The sequence below is a fragment of the Panicum hallii genome, chromosome 5 (assembly GCF_002211085.1).
Source record: "Panicum hallii strain FIL2 chromosome 5, PHallii_v3.1, whole genome shotgun sequence".
NCBI classification, from domain to species: Eukaryota; Viridiplantae; Streptophyta; class Magnoliopsida; order Poales; family Poaceae; genus Panicum; species Panicum hallii.
Window position 1 is genome coordinate 8,414,799 of NC_038046.1, and position 19,781 is coordinate 8,434,579.

At 47.3% G+C, this 19,781-nt stretch overlaps 4 protein-coding genes across 5 annotated transcripts; 2 read left to right on the forward strand and 2 right to left on the reverse strand.

Moving 5' to 3' along the window:
* The first annotated feature begins 3,024 nt into the window (after window positions 1-3,024).
* LOC112893200 (translation initiation factor IF-2-like) lies at window positions 3,025-3,909 on the forward strand. 2 transcript variants are annotated; one of them, XM_025960400.1, is made up of 2 exons: window positions 3,025-3,425; window positions 3,514-3,909. In XM_025960400.1, the coding sequence occupies exons 1-2, from the start codon at window positions 3,109-3,111 to the stop codon at window positions 3,524-3,526; spliced, it is 330 nt and encodes a 109-aa protein (XP_025816185.1). In that variant the 5' UTR covers window positions 3,025-3,108; the 3' UTR covers window positions 3,527-3,909. The 2 variants fall into 2 exon arrangements, with proteins under 2 accessions (XP_025816185.1, XP_025816184.1); XM_025960399.1 differs by having other exon boundaries at window positions 3,519-3,909.
* A 151-nt stretch (window positions 3,910-4,060) lies between these two features.
* LOC112893199 (casein kinase 1-like protein HD16) lies at window positions 4,061-12,004 on the reverse strand. The gene is made up of 17 exons (XM_025960398.1): window positions 11,863-12,004; window positions 10,766-11,184; window positions 9,034-9,159; window positions 8,875-8,948; window positions 8,357-8,426; window positions 8,224-8,279; window positions 8,073-8,144; window positions 7,896-7,990; window positions 7,645-7,714; window positions 7,438-7,567; window positions 6,971-7,186; window positions 6,753-6,883; window positions 6,097-6,271; window positions 5,920-6,010; window positions 5,254-5,411; window positions 4,819-5,007; window positions 4,061-4,613 (listed from the first exon to the last, which is right to left on the reverse strand). Exons 2-17 carry the CDS (start codon window positions 11,147-11,149, stop codon window positions 4,554-4,556), a joined length of 2,097 nt encoding a protein of 698 aa, XP_025816183.1. The 5' UTR covers window positions 11,150-11,184; window positions 11,863-12,004; the 3' UTR covers window positions 4,061-4,553.
* Window positions 12,005-13,911: 1,907 nt separating this feature from the next.
* Window positions 13,912-15,545, forward strand: LOC112892359 (beta-glucuronosyltransferase GlcAT14A-like). The gene is made up of 3 exons (XM_025959541.1): window positions 13,912-14,461; window positions 14,565-14,741; window positions 14,821-15,545. The coding sequence occupies exons 1-3, from the start codon at window positions 13,912-13,914 to the stop codon at window positions 15,321-15,323; spliced, it is 1,230 nt and encodes a 409-aa protein (XP_025815326.1). The 3' UTR covers window positions 15,324-15,545.
* A 359-nt stretch (window positions 15,546-15,904) lies between these two features.
* LOC112891514 (coenzyme Q-binding protein COQ10 homolog B, mitochondrial) lies at window positions 15,905-18,880 on the reverse strand. The gene is made up of 4 exons (XM_025958395.1): window positions 18,419-18,880; window positions 18,120-18,315; window positions 16,455-16,586; window positions 15,905-16,368 (listed from the first exon to the last, which is right to left on the reverse strand). The coding sequence occupies exons 1-4, from the start codon at window positions 18,730-18,732 to the stop codon at window positions 16,246-16,248; spliced, it is 765 nt and encodes a 254-aa protein (XP_025814180.1). The 5' UTR covers window positions 18,733-18,880; the 3' UTR covers window positions 15,905-16,245.
* Window positions 18,881-19,781: the final 901 nt, after the last annotated feature.

Consider the following 19,781-nt stretch of genomic DNA (forward strand, 5'->3'; position numbering starts at 1 on the left):
GCTTGCCGGCACGGGGACCACGCTGGTTGTCGATGTTGACGGCGCCCTGCTCCTGCCACTCCAGCCACAGGCTGCGCGTTGGCACATTCGCGCTGGCCGCGTCGTTCTGCCGCGATGGCTCCTGGAGGACATGGCGGAGCCGCCATGGCGCGGCTCCTGGGCCGCGGCGACAGCGTGGTGGTCTACCCCGAGGGCACCACCTGCCGGGAGCCCTACCTGCTCCGCTTCAGCCCGCTGTTCGTCGAGCTCGGCTGCGACCGCGACGTGCACGTCGCCAATCGCCTCGCCGGCAAGCACCACCGCCTGCCGCTCCAGCAGCCCGCCGCCCCCTCCCCGCCCGGATGCAACGTCGCCGTGCACATGGCCAACCTCCGGCCACCGGAGGTTCCTCCTCACCGGCGTCCAGGTCGACCTGCAGCCTGACACCTAGGAGCCGGCACCAGATACTCCGAGCGCCTCCGCCGCCGCTCCCTTGCCAACACCGCGGCCCGCCAGGAAGGCCGCCTTGCCTGCGCGCGACGGCCGCCGCAACCCAGAGTGGCGTGCCCGCTACCGCCCCGCTGGGTCCACCCGCCTCCTGCCCCGGCAAGAAGCCGTCTTGCCTGCGCCGACTGCCGCCTTGCTCGCGATGCTGCAACCCAGGGCGCGTGTGCCCGCCGCCGCTCCGCTAGGTCCACCCCCTCCCGGCATCACCTGGCACTAGTGCTAGGTCAGCGGCGCGGAGATGCGGAGGGGAGAAGAGGAGAGAGATAGGAGGGGTGGAGAGGTGGTGGGCACGAGGGAGCCGGCGGGCAGAGCACCGAGGCTGCCGGCCATCGCTTGCTGCGGGCGAAGGACCGATGGGAGGAGAGAAGAGATGGAGGGAGAGGAGAGGAGAGAGAGGATATTGAGTTAAAAAAAATAGAGTTTGTTTAAAATATTTGTCACCGTGGCGGTACGTGGTGTGCCCACGTCAGCTTTGATTGCTCGTGTGGTGATTTGGGATCTCGAATGGACCACTTAACACAGTTTAAGTATCTAAATGGATGATTTAAGAGTTTAGAGATCTAGATGAAACTGCAGGATAACTTTAGTGACCTGCAAAGCAGTTTACTCTAATTTATAATATTCTTTTGTTTCTTCCATAAATTAAGAGATATCATATTATTGCTGGACAACAATAAAAAGATAACATAATATAGAGATTATTTGTTGAGTTGTATCAAGATTACATGTCAACATATAAGACTTCATATATAATGATAACAATACACTTGACTTTGGTATACGATGTCAGACAATATACACAATCGTGCACTTGAGGAAAAGTGGAGAATATATACTAAACTATCCATGCATTTACCATTAACTCTTGCAAGTAAATTATTTCGCCTACAACCACCAGGAAGTAAACCAAAATAAGATGTAGGAAATAAGCAAACTCTAGACATGCTTCGAGTTGGTCAAGTAATTTGTCTAAACATTGGCATACATCATGAACAAAAACCCATAGTTGAACACATAAGAACGTATATCTAAATCTTCTATGACTCCACCGCAGCAAGTCGTAATGCCTTTAGAACTATATAGCACAAGCTCACAGAGGACTTTGTCATATGCGAATCGGCGCGATGCTGTATTATATAAGGCACCACATGCAAAGGGTAGAGGCATAACTTAGTTTGTAGACTAACATGGACCATGATCTCTTGCTTTTATAATTTACCACAATTTATCACTAGTGAGCTTGTTAAAATTAAATCATAAATTTTCTTTATAGCCATTATTTGATACCCCCATTGTTTATGTGGGCTATCCATTTCCCCTTCATAATATTCATCTAACCGTTATTTTTTTATCTATTCTAATTTTCTCTCTTTTTTTGCGACGTAAAGGGAGCCAATTTTATTAAGTCATAGGCGGTTACAATCTTTGAGCACAAGTCGAATTCATCCAACGAGTGTGCTGACTTAATTCATGCGCTATACTGAATTCTAGGCTCTCTTTAGGCTCTCTTTTACACATGGGTGAAGCTGCATGCAGCTACCGGGTCGCCGGACCCGATAGAATTTGCCAAAATCAATGGAAAATCACTATTTAGCATTGTTCATCCATGTGGTTGACCTCAGCGTTTAATGCATCCGACCCCAGCGGTTTTCTCGTCTGGCTTTCGCTCCTGTCTTTACAAGATTCAACTTTACATAACCTATTGCCGATATAAGGTCTTTTGTATCTGTTATCCATGACGCCATAAGTGATGCTCCATCTCATTTGAGGATAAGCTTTTGATACAAATATACGTCGTTGTCTGATTCCAAAATAAGAGGAGCCTGACACCATTGGAAAGCCACATGAAGTGCATCATAGCATGCAACGAATCCAGCTTCTTCTGCGGAATAGCAATCAAATAAAACTCGCCAAGCTGAGAGGAGCCCAGTACCCTGATGATTCCTGATTATTACACCCGTGCTTGCCTGCCCCGTTTCCAAAATGAAGCTAGCATCTACATTGTGGTTACGATAAATTAGGATAGCCGCCACAACAAGGTTGGTTGAGGTCATTCTAATTTTAAATTTTTTCACCTACCTATGATTTATCTAACCTTGATTCGAAAATGAAAGGTTATGATAAACCATGTGATCACATGTGTATCCGAAAATTTCATGTCCGGGCTGCGTAAGAGAGGCACGGATCCAGTCATCCAGCAGTGCGAGGTTGGTTCTCATGAACTCGACGCCCAATCGACACGTCCGCACTTGGCGCGGAAGGCGCCGCCAACGTGCCGACCCTCCGCCCCATCACTCCCGGTTACCGCAATTGTGAAACAATGCGTCGGCTTTGGCTAGACGCGGCGTCGCTCGCATGCCAGTTACGGCGAAAGGCTTGCTGGTGCGGTTGTGCCACAGTCCCACACACATCAAGCACAAAGCGCACGGGCCCACACTGATCGACGCTGCCCTGAGTCCCTGACCAAGCAGCAGCAAGCAGAAGCAGCAGCACCCCGCTGGTATTTGTTTTCCCCACTCCAGTCGATCTGCTAGCGCCCTCCTCGTACGTCGCCGTTGCAAAAACCCCCCGCACCGCCGGCCGCCGTAGCTAGCCATCGCGACGTCGCTCGCCGGCCAAAACATGGCGTCCCGGAAGGCCGCCGTCGCCAGCCTCCCCTCGCTCCTCCTGATCGGCGCCCTCGTCGTCGTGATGGCGAGCCCGGGCGCCGTCGCCGAGGAGGGCGCAGCGAGCGCCCAGTTCCCTTCACCCGACAGCGCCACCCCGTCCCCGACCCCGGAGCCGTCGCCCAAGAACAGCAGGGCGGTCCGCGCCGGCAGCCCGGCCGTCTTGAGCCTCGTCGGCGCCCTCCCCTCCGCGCCCGCGCCCGAAGGCCCCGCTGCCACTCCACGTCTCCACCGCAGGCGCCCGCGCCGAGGCCACAGTGCCACACGCGCGCCGTGAGTCCTCTTGTCTCCCTCGCCCCTGCTCGTTTTACAGCAACCATGTAGACTACATACTGATCCTGCACATGCTCATCGTCTGCAGCGAAGGAATCTGACCATAAAGTTCTGCTTATTCAAGATCGTCCTCATTCTGTGCTGTTTGTTCGGTGAATCCTAGAAGGACCAGGTGCGCTCATCATCCACTCTTCTTCTATCTCGCTTACCACCAGCAAGGCAGCAAGTAGTAATCCATCATGAGTTCATGACACCATTTTCTTCCTTGACGATAAGGGGGCTGGGGAATGAGCTGATGAGGAGCAGGCTTGAAGCCTTGAAGGACGAGATTCATGAGGAGTTCATCTTCCTTGAAGCTTATAGTGGTGTTGCTAACCTAAGATTTGTAGTGATATCTTTGCTGCTCTCGCCCTATGTATCAGTCTCGGTTGCTACTTTGAGGTAGCAGTAGCTGCCCTCACTTTATGTATCTGTCTCGGTTGCTACTTTGAGTTCATTGCTACCCTGTTCTTCTTTACACTAGTTTAGTGCTCTGGTCGTTCATGCGTTATTCCAGGGTTGATGATAAGTAATGTACATGTAATTCCATGATGATAAGTAATGCAACGTTATTGCATTAATTACTGCAATGGGAATTATCAAATAATGGAATCGATACACCGAATTTTATCAGTACACTTGTTCTCCTCACACAATAACTTAGCATTTCCAGAGTTCCAGAAACATGGAACTTGGCTTCCACTAAACAAAATGCACTGACATGATACGCTATACACAGTGGGTTCTCAGATTGAGTTGCCTCCGAAGGAGGCTACAAGCTGTCTACTCTTTGCACAGCAGTCAGGAGCGAAGCAAAACATGCTGATGCAAAACAGTCGACGCCATCGGCGTCTGCACCGCCACTAGCCGGGTCACATCCTCCACGCCTGCTTATTGGCTGCTTGCTTTCCACCTACCTTCCTGTTCTTTCTTGAGCTCCTACTCTGGCCATGGTAAGGTGGTTCATCTTAACCAGTTTACCTACACACACAGAATAACAGAGACCAGCAACAAAAATTGCTGATTTTTCTGATATCTACTCATCTGAATATGTTCTCTCCCGATTTGGGATGCAGTGCCGAGCAAGCCTCATGACACTGTCCGGCCATAGCATATTGAAGCAATGTAAAGATTCTTGGCCCATTTCTCCTGCAAAAAATCCGTAGTACATTGTTGATGTTAGATGGGGTGTTTTGAGCCCCTGCTCCAGGGTGCAAAATATTGCTTAAAAAATGAAACTGCAAATCGACATGCCAAGTTGACAAAAAATAACATCAGCACTTAAGACTCAAGAGTCCAAATAAATCAACCTAATTTTGACAGTGCAGTCAATAAATAAAATATATGATCGTACCTTCACATGGTTGCTTGGAAAAGCTGATGTTCTAAGGGTTTCTTGTGTCTCGTCCATCAACTTTCTTTTGGGTATACTCAATATAAAAGCAGCTTGATCACCAGTGGCTGCTGTAGAAGTTATTCTATACCCGTTCTCCCATCGTCGGTGGATACCTTCACTAGGATAAAGAAAATCCAATTCTACTACCTGCATTGCATAATAAGAGAGAAACAAAGAAAGATCAAATTGATTTCAAACATGAAAAACACACCCATAAAGTTTACAAAAGGAATATCAATTATATCCTGTAGAATGAGTCAATTTATTCATTTAAAAACCAGATATTTTCATATACCAAATGGTTCTATATGCCGTAGTGCCCTAGACGGCTAATTTATCCAAAACATGCATTTAGCTTGTGCATTGATAAAAAATACACAATTCCTACAATACCTGTTCAGAATATCCAGAGTTCCTCGACATAACTACACCCCAGCGGCTTCCTGCAGTTGTCATTGATGTAACATGAAAACCTTCTTTCCATTTCTTGTTGATCCATTTGTAGGGGAATGATTCACTAACTTTGTAAGACTGTTGAGTGTATGGAGTTCCTGCATTGAGTAGACAGGTTCCGGGAGTAACTCGTGGCAGTTCTTAATAGAAATACCTAGATATTGAATGCAGATAAGGCAAAGCGAAAGGCCACAGAGCAGGCCAAATATCTGAATATGAACCTCTAGAGAATCACAGAAAACAATTACTTTGATCCAAAAACGTGTGTTAGTTATGCTTGCACCTAGCTGTATGAAAAGGCACTTCTTCATTCATTCTTTCTGGTTTAGGCCACGATTTTGGAAGTATCATGTCAAACATCCATGTGATTTGCTTTCACATGTGTATTCTCAACATTTTCTTGTAACATATCTTGAAACTAGAAAGCAAACAAGAATGTGAACACCAGACCGTCCAATTATAACCATTTTCTTTGCATGCCACAGCATCCACAAGTCAGCATAGAGCATTTTAACTCCGTGTATGTTTGGCCAGTGACAGCAGTACACAACTGAAAGATTTTTCGTATACAAGCAATAGAAGAGCCCAACATCAATTAGGACAGACCTTTTGACATGACCACCAAGGAACTCCCATTCGTTGCACCGGCTATGGCACTGATGTAGTAGTTATGTTCCCACTGCTCCATAATCCAATCCTAAAATGCAACAAAGAAAAGGCAACTTGGAATTTAAAATGTAGCCTTGCTTAGAAAGGCACTATGGTTGAGAATTGAGATCATACCTTATGAAGGAATATGGGTGAAAGTTCATAAACTTGAGATGTGAAACCAGTTCCTGCGTCCATAATAAGGGCCCAAAGGTTCGCTGAAGATGCTACTGAACTAATGAACAATCCATCTTCATTACCCTTCTCTATGTGTTGATGAAGTCTGGCATCTGCTACATTGTAATGGTATCTGAAAGGAAAGAAAGAATTTTAGAGAACAAAGCCATATAACCACCTTAGGTGATGCATTTAACTTATTGATTAATAGTAGAAGTATATATGCTCAGCTGTATTGTTCTAAATGTTCAAAATGGCAAAGAACTAACAAAATTTACATACTTTGCGGGTAATATGAAACTTCTGCAGTCTTGAATGCAGCACAACTGTGTGACTATTGCTCCTTAACAAAGACCAACAAAAATATCTCTTTCCGCATTCAAACAGCTGTAGTAGCATGGACAAAAGTCCACGCAGAAATGTATATAAACATCTATCTAATCCTTAAACCATCAAAATACCATCCTATTGACATCAGCGATTTATGTTCGCACCATACCGCTTCATATAGTGAGGGTAAGGACTACCAACAAAGTGTCCAACTTCAAAATTGAAAGAATTATGACTAGATCCATAAAACATGCACCCTACAAACCTATTATTCACTTAGTTACCTCTGCTTCATGGGCCTTCTAGCGTTATAAACTGAAATCCACTGATTTGCTGGGCTTCCAAGTCTAACTTTCTTCTTCGGTTGCTCATCTTCTTCTAGGTTTACAAGCAATCTTCCACGTTTTTGTCCAGCCTACATACAAAAATAATCAAATGTACAATTAAGCCAGATATACAACAAGGGCAAAAATGCATCAACAACTATTGTAAGAAAACAAACCTTTAATGCACCATCAATTCTAATAGGCCTCAAATGCTGGGGCTCAATCAATTCATCGAAAAGGGAAATAAGCTTCGAGTAATTTGGTTCTTCATCAAATCTCATATTTGTCACGGTCTCTAGGAAGAGTTTGAATGGAGGTGGGCAAAAACAGCATAATAGATCTGGAGATGTAGCCATTTTCTTCTTGCAAACAAGAAAACTCTTGTTCTCTCCCTGCAACATAAATCAGTACTCAAACAGCAGCTCAATTTATATATCAATTCAGGCATACAAAGAAACTAGACGCAGCACATAAACAATACTTGTGAATCCATTGGCAAAAGAAAGAGAAAATGATTTTTCAGGCACGTAAATATGACAAATAAGTTCATTGAATACGAAAGTCAACATAATACATAGTCAATAAGCAAAAGAATATTTCTATGGCGTGATTCATCAATTCCATCGAAAGAAAGATAGCAAACCTGATAGCCTTGCCACGGCAACCTTCCTCTGAGAAGAAATATCAACGTATATGCCAATGATTCCAGATCATCCCTTCTGCTACCAGTACGTCCTAAATGGGCATGGACACTAGCATATCTTATTGTGCCTCTGTTGAGAAAGGGGCAAAGTAAGGTCAGTGTATTGAAAGGAAATGAAAAGCACATTAATGGGGCTAAAAAACAAACCTGAAAATATCTGGCTTCTGATCATATTCAACATGTTGCCCAGATAGTCCTCCTTCCTTCCATCTAGATGCTGACAGCGCAAATGGAAGGAATGCATACTTGTTAACTCGAATTTGACATCAGCATCGGTATATATCAAGTTTAAACGCACGTGAAACATAGCGTACAGAATTTTAACACAGATTAGTGTGACAAATTGGTCAAGTCATTTTATATTTGCAAACAATATATCATCAAGTGACACGACATACCTAATCCAAGATCAATCAAAAAAAGTTTTTTCTCATCAGGTGATCCAGGTTGGCCAAGTAGAAAATTCTCAGGTTTAACATCTCCATGAACAAACCTGACAGAAAATTACCAATAAATATATAGACAAATATCGAGAACCAGTAGGTCAAATAAAAGCCAGCAAATACAATAGTTACCCTTTTGCATGGAGTTTCTCAAGTATAGAAATTGCCTCTACAGCTATGCAAGCGACCATATTAGCTGTCATCCTGAATCAAACATAGGTGATCGGTCAGCTGCTTAGGAAAATACGAGCGAATCAAAGCAGATAGGACATAGTTATCTTACGTCTGCCCAAATGAATTCCAGACATCCCAAAGGCTAGGTCCTAGAATATCCATCACCTGTAACAATTGTATTGTTTATTTCTCTAACATATGTAATATAAACTCATATTCATTATGTATATATAAGAACTAACCAGCACATAGTAATCCCCTTGCCGGCCTTTGTAATGAACCCAAGGTACACCATAACACCCATTCAGAGCACTTTAAAGACATGCAAAACAAAAACATTAAAATTAGTGGGGTTAACTAGTAAGATTTGTCCTCAAAAGTAGCAAACACTAATAATATGATAGACTGCTTTCATATTTACAGAACGCTGCCATACAAGCAAAACAATGAAGAAACGACAGAGTTCCAATAGTAACGAGAAGGAGCCATCAATGTAACTTTTTTTTTCTCTCGAATGCACAAGAGTTGTGTACCATTATATTAAAGAAAAAAGGGGCAAGAACGCTTACGAAGCAATCGATGTAATTTACCCATTAATATTTTGTGTATCAGGTTAAAATGTAAGTCAATAGCTACTGAACCAAACATAAAACTATAAAAATGATTTGTGTCATCGTGTTTCAAGGTGCATTTTACTATATGATTCATAAATTCCTGTAAGATTGTAATAGACGCATTCAACTTAATATAATGTAATTACCTATAAACTTGCCACTCATATGGAGGGCCATAATTGCAACCCTTACTGTTGCGGTGCTCAAATTTCAAAGCAACCTGCAGTCGATATGCCATGTATTAGCATTCCTTTCATATAAGAGGACATGAAAACTACCGGGAGGGGGGGGGAATAGATATAAACCTCGTAAGCATCAGGCCCCGTACGCTCTGTTCCCCCAGAAATCCTTCTGCCAACATAAACTTGACCAAAACCACCTTTGCCCAACTTCCGCTCTACCTTGTATTGCGGAGAATGGCCTACTTGAACCTGCAAAAGATTATTTATTTTCAAACTCGGTTGCAAACTTGCAGTTCTAAGTTTTTACATCACTGGCCACAGCCATAAGTTCTAACCAGTTAATAACATAAATATTACTAAAACATAATCCCATGAACCTGGAGTACATGGTCACTTAAGCAATACATGCATTTGTTGGTAAGATTCTAAGTTTTAATCAATGAATTTACATCTTACAAGTAGAGTGGGAAAAAAAAGCATGCTAGAATTTGAGGTATTGGTGGTTATTTCCAACAGTAGATTATTTTTTTACGAGATGTAGTAAAAGTGATATATGAAAACTACAGATTATTTCCAACAGTAGATTATTTCCAAAAGTGATTTTTTTACTAGAATTTGAGATATATCGAACTTTAGATTGCTCAAAAGCTGATCAGAGATGTGAGTTGACTATATCTTTTATAGCAAGTCCTTGTTAGATCTCACTTTAATACTTTTGATATCAAATACTGTAATCTGGCCTATTTACAGATGCATAGGTTTTATCACGTTCACATCTGGAAAGGTCCACTTCCCTTCTACATACAGCTCGACTCGCCTAGCAATAAAAAAATTATCTGACCCAATTTCAATCTAAATTAGGGTCACATTTGGTTTCCTTGTCCACCCTGCCTTGCCTTACCTAGTAAGTGGACAGCAAAGTATGGTTGGTTCCCATGCTCGGTTTGTATTTGGGCAAGATGGGCAAGGATTTCCTAGCTTTTGAGGGATAGCCAAAATGTCTCTCCTCCAGTAGCAAGATTTGCCTTGGCCAACCTTGCCAAGCAAGATTAGTGGTAAAGGTTGGGAAATAGAACATTAGAATCAGACATGCCGCTTCACCTGACTAAATTAAGTCTCCAAAGCAACTGCATCTACAGACATACCACTCGGAAGGGATCATGAAGAATTCCATGGAAGTGGCCTCAGAAACAGACAAAACATGAATGTTGGCTGCTGCACCTACCATGTCACACATGTGACTGAAAGCATCTAATTACCAAGCAACACGTTAAGAAATCTAGTGTTAAAGGACATAACTGTTTTCCTCATGAAAATGATATCCACCCATCTTGAATCTATAATTTTCTGTTTTCTAACGCACTCCTAACTTATTTAGGTTACTACATCTTGGATCCACGAGCTATCCCAGAAATTTAGACATAGCTAGACCTCTAGCTAAGAATTGTGCATATAAATATGACTATATTAGCATTTGATTCATTTATTCCCATTAGAAATTGCAAAATATTTATTTCAGATATAACCATGACAAAGATGATAGAGTAAGTAAGAAGATGCTGCATTGTTTGTCACTTGCTTATGATAATGTAAAATAGTTGATATATGTAAGTCTCAAAGATGCATAACAAATAGCTGTGTGGAAAATAGGCACAGCTGAACTACACATTTATAAGTCCGTGTGCCACATGACACCTTGCCAAAAACTATTTTTGTCACTATTATCCCATTTTCTAAGATAACTTCACTGCCAAACATTAACCTCAATGGCAAGAAATAATACCGATACCAAAAGCATCCACGTGAAGATACACTCACAAAATGGGACAGGCAAAAGTGAATATGAAGAATGTACCTTCTCTGGGACTGGGGATGCAGCCCCTTCATCTTCACCTCCGGCAATCTTCTCAGCACTCCCACCATCCATCTTCAAAGCCTTATCAGCAAATTCCTCAATGGGCAGTGTCCCACCTGCAGCGCGACCACCCACAGCAGCTCCTGGAAGAACCTCACAAGGTTGGTCGGGATCCAAGTCAATCACTGGAACACCTCGCCCTCTTCCTCCCCTTCCCCGTGCTGTTCCTCTCCCTCCACCCCTGCCACCCCTTCCTCTACCACGCCTTCCTGCCACCGTAGGTGCTGCCGCAACCAAGTTGTCAGCAGGGTCCTGTGCCACGAGATCCTCAACCTTCTTTGCCCTCAACCGAGATTGCCGGACTCCACTACGCAACTCTGGCATCCTTTCTCCCCATGCACTTCCAATCGCCTACGAATCTGTCAATCAAAAACCACAGCAGCACCAGTAAGTCATCCATACACCGGTACTACATTCTACAACCAACTCATCAAACATAAAATATCACTGGGAGCATTAGAGAACACATCCTGGATAAACAATTACTGATCGAGCATGCATAAAGCCTTCACTTATTTGCACTCTCCATCTAGGGCTCACACACGAGGTCCTGAACCTTATCCCATTTGTGGCCAAACAATCAACGCAAGCCACGATATGAGATTTCCCAACAGTCGCTCCCCGTCACCCCCTTCCCTCCCCAAATCCTATCCCGATCTCCTCGACACAGATTCCTCCCTCGAAAACCGATCAAAACACGCGCGATTGACGCACGCCGATACCTCACAACACCATATCGAAACCCGCCCCCACCCCCCCACCCCCCCAAAAAAAAAACGCTACCGGAACCAGCAGCAACCGCGGGGACAGGCGCCGCCACCAAAATTTCCGCCGCAAAACGAGAAGATCGGCGGGCGCCGGAGCGATCGCCGCGCGATCAGACGCCACGGCCGCTAAGATCGGTCCGCGCCGCGCCGATCGCCCGCGCCCGCCTCTGAGTCCTCCGCCGCCGCCGACACGGTAACCAATCCGTGTCGCGGCGCCCGGCGATCGGCCCCGAAGGAGGAAAGGATGAAGGGGTCGGGTCCGGCTCTTACCTCGGGGGAAGAGACCGTGCGGGCGGCGGCGGCGGCGGCGGCGAGGTGGGGATGCGGGGAGGGATGGGTCGGGGTGGGGGAGGTTGGTGTTTGGTCTCTCCCGCAGACACACAACACACACACACAACACCCACCGCTGCGCTGTGGCTGGCTGTCTGGAAGGGAGAGGAGGAGGGCTGGCTTTTTGAAGCCTTCCCGTAATCCCGTTGTTTAATTTCCCCGTCCCTCCGTTTGGAAGGCAGAGAGTGCGCATGCATGCGATGCGAGCTCGGCCGGATCCGAGGGCCAGGATGCGCCGGGGCCGCGCTCGAGGAGCCATGGATAACGTGCAATGCTCGGTGGGGCCCTCCGTCCAGGTCCGGTCAGCTGCACCTGTAGTAAGATTTTTTTAAGCTGGAAATGGTCGCCTGTCTCACCGTCCCTGCTACCGCCGTGAAGCGTGTCAGCGTGTGCATTTCTACTTTTGCCCATCTTTGTCTACTGGATTTTGACCTCGCACTCAAATGTGTTTTGGGGAGATTACATGCTCTGTAGTTTAGCTAAAAATTTTGTCGCTGTTATTTTTGGAGTGCATATTTTGGGATATGAATTCTTAATCGATATGTTGCTTTGTGTGCTAATGACTTTTGAATTAAACGGGTCGGACACTCTGACTTGTGCGAGTCAAAGTAATCTGTTAGGGCATGTTTGGAAGAGATCTAGTCCACTCCGGCTCCGGCTCCGGCTCCTCTTAACAAAACAATATTTACTGGAGCTATTTTTCTTTCCCCTCTCCTTTTCCTCTCACGGAGTCGGGAGGAGCCAGTGGAGCCGCTTCTTCCATCATGCAGCATGCGGAGCTCTTCCAAACGAGCCAGGACTAAAATGGTCAGCCAGGGTGTGAGATATCTATATCTATCTATCACGCGCTTGTCTGTCTTTCTTTCCAGGCACATCGCATACGCTTATCCTTTTCAGACTGATTGCTTCTTCCATCATGCAGCATGTGGAGTTTCTGTGCGGCACGGCGGTGGTGATATGGTTTCATCTAGTTCAGTGGTATTTTACGCGTGCCCTTGAAACCGTTAAGTGAAAGGGGTAGGTGTGGAAGTATAAACGAGGTTGGGGAAAACAGGTACATCAAGTATTGTTAAGATGAAGATTAAAAACAAAAAGGAACCAGAATGCATGAAAAGCAGAAACTAGCAATGTAAGGATTTCTATTCTGAGTCGTTAAAACGCATTTTGACAGGGAACAACATCAAAATGTACCAGACTGGAAGAAGAAGAAGGTACTCGCAAAAAAGGGAGGAGGGACGTTTAGCTTTGACCTGACTCACTTGGAGAGGGTGGGCCGCTTGCCTCTTTTTCTCTGTAAACTCCAGCTCAATTTATGATTGTAACCTGGCCCAACCTGACCGGCGGGAACGAGCCAGCTCATACCAGACTGGATCATGGGCCAAGCTTTTCTGGCCCATTTGCGCGAACTGTGAAGCCCAACCACGACTGCCAGTCTGTTCTGTTCTGTCGTTCCATCAAGCCCACGGAGAGCAATGTGGCGGCCTGCATTCCGGCAATGATTGAAAAGGTTCCGCCGCGGCGCATCGCAGCATGCCGGCTCGATACCTCGCGTCGTCTCGTGCCTCCGTGGTCCGTACCTTCCATTCGCCTATCATACCGTTTCTTCCCGCCGGCTCGTCCTTGCTTGGACGCACGTCCTCCGGTGGCGCGGCGGTGTCTTGTCTCCATATGCCCTGCCCCTGCGCGTAGCGCGGCAGCAGAGAACGAGAAAGATATCCTTGCCGTTCCGTCGTGCCGGATTTTTAATCCTCGCCGGTCGCCGCCCATCATTGCGTCAGGGCTTATGTTTGCTCCTCCACGATCCCAGACAAACTCAGCTGCCAGTTTCTTTTTTTTTTCTTTGAAAAGAATTCAGTTGCCAGCGGCTCGAGCATCGTTGACACTTGCGAACTACCAGTAGCATAGCAGGAGCACCTGCTCCCCCGCGCATCACCCACCCACGGGCTCACGGCAAGGCAAGAACCCCAAGCTCTCCGCGCCTGCGCCGCGATGGCCCATTCTTCCTGGCTCGCGACGTGCGGCTCGCCGTGGTCGGCGCTCGCGACGCTGGCCGCGCTGGCCACCAGCCTGCTGGTGCTCAGCTACGTGTCGAGCTCGCTCGTCCACCGAGCGGCGTACGGGTACGGCGACCCCTACGGCCCGGACGCCGAGTCGCCGTCGGCGGCGGCGGCGCCGAAGAAGGGGCCCGGGTACCCGCCGGTGTTCGCGTACTACATCACCGGCGGGCACGGGGACTTCGTCCGGGTGACGCGGCTGCTCAAGGCCGCGTACCACCCGCGGAACCGGTACCTGCTCCACCTGGACGCCGGCGCCGGCGCGTACGAGCGCGCGAGGTTGGCCAGCTACGTCCGGTCGGAGCGGGCGTTCCTCGAGTACGGGAACGTGCACGTCATCGGCCGGGGGGACGCCCTCGACGGCCGCGGACCGTCCGCCGTCGCGGCGGCTCTCCGCGGCGCGGCCATCCTGCTGAGGGTCGGCGCGGACTGGGACTGGCTCGTCGCGCTCGGCGCCGCGGACTACCCGCTCGTGACGCAGGACGGTGGGTGCCGCAGGCTATCACGTCGTGGGCCTGCCTGGTCCGTTTCTGATTCCCATCGATCATCGTGTCGTGCCGCTGACGGTCGGTAGCCCTCTGTCTGCAGACCTGCTCCACGCCTTCTCCTCGGTGCCGAGGGACCTGAACTTCATCGATCACAGGGCCGATTCCGAAAGCCATCACGTGGTCGTCGTCGACCAGAATCTCCTGCAGAGCACCAACGCCGAGCTCTCCTTCTCGTCGGGGCGCCGGGAGAAGCCTGACGCGTTCGAGCTCTTCAGAGGTAACGCAAGCTCTCTCTCTGCATTCCGCTGCAAATCCGCAGCATTTCTCTGACGACGCATTTGATTTGATCGCATCAGGTTCTCCCTCGCCGATACTGAGCCGGGCGTTCGTGGAGCACTGCGTGGCGGCGCCGGACAACCTGCCGCGGACGCTGCTCATGTACTTCAGCAACACGATGGACGCCGCGGAGTTCTACTTCCAGACGGTCATGGCCAACTCGCCGCGCTTGAGGAATAGCACCGTCAACCACAGCGTCCGGTTCGACGTGCCGCCGCCACAGGGGATGGACCTGCGGTCGCGGTACGACGCCCTGGTGGGCAGCGGGGCCGCCTTCGCCGGGCGGTTCGGCGACGACGAGGCGCTGCTGCAGAGGATAGACGAGGAGGTGCTGCGGCGCCCGCTGGACGGCGTCACGCCGGGCGCGTGGTGCGCGGCGGGCAGCGGCGAGGAGGGATCGGCGGCCGAGTGCTCGGTCGGGGGAGACATTGATGCGGTCAGGCAGGGCGCGGCGGGCCGGAGGCTGGCGAGCCTGATCTCCGGCCTCGTCGGAACCGGCGCGTGCGACGGATGCAAGAGCTAGATGCTCCCGCAGCCGCCGATTGCAGGAGAAAATCGTACAAACGCGGTTCCTGAGGATTCGGTCCTACATTTTGCTAGTGCAAGCTCCAAGCTGGCTAGCTGCGTCAGATTATTTTAGTTATTCTTTTTCAATCTATATTTGTAGGTCGTTTTAGTTGTTTAGTTTCATACATATTATTGCACATCTAGATATAACATATGTCTAGATACATAATAATAATAATATTTATGAATCTAAACAATTAAAACGATCTATAATTTGAACGGAAGGAGTCTTTCATTTTCACCGTACCGTTCAACACTTCTGTTGAATTGTCGTAATACACATGCTGGAAAAAAAAGCTTAGACCCTGGAGGGCTAAAGTTTAGCCCCGTCACATTAAAAATAATCTTATCATTTAGAAGTATTAAATAAAATCTATTTATAAAACCTTTTGCACATATGGGTGTTAATTCACGAGACGAATTTAATAATCCTAATTAATCAATAAACGAACAGCACAGATTTTTGGTAGAATGCTCTCGAGCGCGAGTGCATCTTCATAAACTTGGTCTCTTGATGCCAATTTCTGGAGAAAGATGTAACACATACAATGCCCAAAGAGTTTATAGTAGACATATACCTCAACAAACAGACCTTTTCATCATAATCTGATAAGACTGGGTAAATAATCGTGAGAAATGGCCATTTCCTTGTTACACATGGGAAACTGATTTAGTAATACATGAAAAAAAAAGTAACCTCAGAAATAGCCAAAGAATGAAAACTCAACAGTGGCTGATTTCCTTAAGACAATTTCTCGCCTGATAGCACCCTAAATGGCACTATGATGGCTTGTCAGGGAAGGATTATGCGTTGACTACAAGGAATCCTCCAGGGATCCACCAAGGGCAAATCCTTCAAAATTGGATTTATAACAGATTCATCTTCCTTGTCCATAAGTATTTTCAAGCACCGGTACAGGAGGTCCATATATTCTAAAACACCGATCACTAAATGAGCTCACTAGCCGTGAAACTACTTCCTTGAAGAACATTGATGCAACCTGAGACAAGAAAGACAGATTGTAAGAGAAACAACAGCCATATGATGACTTAATAGAAGTGCGATATCATTAGAAGCTCATTTTACCTGACGATACAGTGGTGATTGAAATTTAAAATCAACTAAGAAGTAGAGGTCACAGGTCCCAGGAACAGGACCAGGCTTAAATTCCCAAACGTTTATCAAATGATCAAAAAGTCCACTTTCAGATGCTGTCGTCTGCATATAGGCGATACCAGTCAGAAGTGTAAAACAACACAATGTAATTTTCTCATGCATAGGCAAAATGTTGGACACAAGATAGATATAACACTAGAAGAAACTAAAATATCAGACTCTTTTGAAAAAAAAAGGAAAATGCCACTATGATATTGAACACAACAGGCTAATCACACTGGAGGGGTTTCATATTGATGTTTCCAAGACTGCCACATCAGCAAGAAGAAAATGAAATGGTGTTTGAAACCATCCCTCCAATGCATAGTTTCACATTGTTGTTTCATAGACTCCACATGGCATTTAATTTCATGACTCATCAAGAGTTGGTATTCATGTCAAGCTGTATTCACCTAGATGAAACTGGTTCCTTCTCTCTCCTATTAAATTTTCTGCCACGTCACCAAATTAGCTGATGTGTCATTGTATTTAATGTGCATGAAACTCCTATAAAACTAGCACTGGGAATGGCCTAAGATGAAAAATAAATGTACTCAGAAGTCAGAAGATGCTACAGGTACGATAAATCCATAATTCTAGAGACCTAGAACAATATTTTCTGTGGCACAATCAGACACACATCAATCATCTAAAAATTGTATCGTAGAACATCTATGTTGCATAGAATAAACTAGTTTCACCATAAAGGTTGCAGTTTACCGTTCAGAACAGCTCATCCAAGCTATTCAACAGAAAGCAGACGATTGGTAATCTGATTCACAACTGAAGGCACTTTGTTTTCTAATGGTTTTGTACATGCAGGCATGCAACCTCTAAATTCATAGCCAAACTATCTTGTCTCCCTGATTGCACAAAACATGAACACTTAATCTAGAAGACATGCTCAGATTAATCTATGTGAATTTTAATGCGGTGTACCTAAGAAATGAATAGATTGACATTCCTAACAACGATTGCCTAACACCAAATGGGCACTTATTGCTACATCAGCTGAGGTAACATTTTTGAGATCTGATTGTGCGTGTGTGATAAGGTAAATCCTAGCCAACAATTATATCCATTCCCTTGCAATGCTGTGAACTAGTAAGCACAAGACAATCCCCAAATGTAGGTAGGGATTCTTTGAATTGAAAGACAGATGTTCTCTAAATTGAAGAAACGGACATTATCAATGAAAAAAGTAACCATAACTAATACATCTTTTACAGAAATATATATGTGACTTTAGAGTAAGTTTCATACAAAATTATGCCAACCAAACACGAAACCACGCAGGAAGTACAAGTATCAGTTAAACAAGAAAGGAGTCGGTTATGAAAGGTAACATCTAAATACTTCATTCGGAGGTATATCCATTTGCAGGTCGACATTACAAACAATAACCAAGTCCTGCTCGTAGTATCGCAGACAGATAAATTATGCTAGTGGCTATACATAAGCATGGCATGCAATCAGCAGCAAACGATAACAAGTCAGTTGTCCTGTCTTGTGTATGATGAACCTTGAAATAGGCTGTTTGTACAGTTACTTACAGTGCTTACGCACGGGACAGCAAGTTCATTACACAACCCTCACCTTGATATACTTGGGCTTCTCCATCTCCACATGAGACACATAGCTTTCGACAAGGAACTTGAATCCAATTTCGAGCTCAGCATCGAATGAGCAGTCATCGTGTCGCCTGATAATCCTGGACCGCTGGCACCACGGCACAAAGTCCTCGTAGAGGTCCACCGCGGCGACAACCGCAAACATTTGCTCCGGTGAGTACCTAAGCTTACCAAAAGCAACCGAAACAACACCACAATCACCAACGATTTCCATGTTACGACACCAGAACAGCTACAAGGCAACTCGCTCGATTGACCACCTACCCCATCACGCGCCTCTCCTCGTAGACCTTGGAGAGCACGCCCCCCTCCTCCCCGTCGCCGCACCCGAGGAAGCACCTGGTCTGTGTGCGCGCCAATCGCCCCGCGCCCATCGCGCCGGCCCGCGGATCGGCCCACCGGCCGCCGCGCCCGAGCACGCGGCCGCCGCCGCCGAGCGCGGAAAGCGTGCTCGCGCACCTGGCATTGGCGAGCGCCTCCCCCGTGCCAGGGGCGCACTCGACCTCCCCGCCGCACCTCCGCAGGAGGGACGACGCCACCCCCCTCCTGCGCAGCACCGACCTCGCGCACGGCAGCATCGCGGGGGCTCCCCCCGAGCGTGATCCGGCCCGCGGCGGGAAAGGGGAACCCTAGATTCGTGGCGCCGCGGCGAGGGTCGTCGCCAGAGAAGGCTCTGGAAGGAGGGCCGGAGGAGTGGGAGGAGCGGGATTGGAGAGGCGTGGGGAAACGGAGAGCTTTGGTTGCGGCCTTGCGGGGGGAAGCCGGATTTGGGGGCTGGCTGGGGGTGGACGGGCGGTATGGAACGGAACGCGCGAGGACAGCGGGCGCGCGAGCCGCGAGGGAGATGCGTGGTGGCCTGGTGGGCCGGTGGGTTTGGTGGGGTGGTGCCTGCTGCCTACTACGATCTAGCGCGGAGCCGGAGGAAGAAGCAAGGATCGGACGAGTCGCCGCCGGCTCGCCGTTCCCTCCAGTCCAGGCTATGCCGTTGCGCATTGCGCTACGCCTACGCGTGGTGGTGGTGTTATCTCTGGATTGGCTACGCGGCACGAGCATCGTGCCGGCTAGACCGGCGAAGCGACACGTCTGATTGCCGAATTTGACCTTTACTCAAGAGTCCAGGGTCTACGCTTGAATTGTTTTTCTGGAAGCTTTTTTTATGGCAGCTTCCTTCTCGGTAATGTGAACATTTCTATACATCCGCACGCGCAAACCCAACTGAAAGGTGCATGCTGATATTGGGGGGCCACCTTGGAACACGTGGGAACATGAGCATCCAATTTCCATACGGTAGTACAGAACAATCACGGGCACGGCAACAACCAGAACTAGGGGAATGGTCAAGAAGCTCTAAAAACATTAGATACCGGCTTTGGCGATGTCTAGAGTTCTTCTCTTTATACGAACCTCCGCTTAAGGGCCCGTGTTTACATGGGAACAGGTGTCTGGAACTATTCCAGCTGGAATGGCAGGTTTATTTACAGTAGCAATGATCAGCTGGATTAGTTCCGAGCCAGGAACGGCTCGGAATGGTAACCGAACGGGGCCTAAAGGTTCTTACATTTCAATTATTCTCACAAGCAAAACCTTTGTGCACGATTGTTTTCTTTTGCGATAGACTAATGCACTC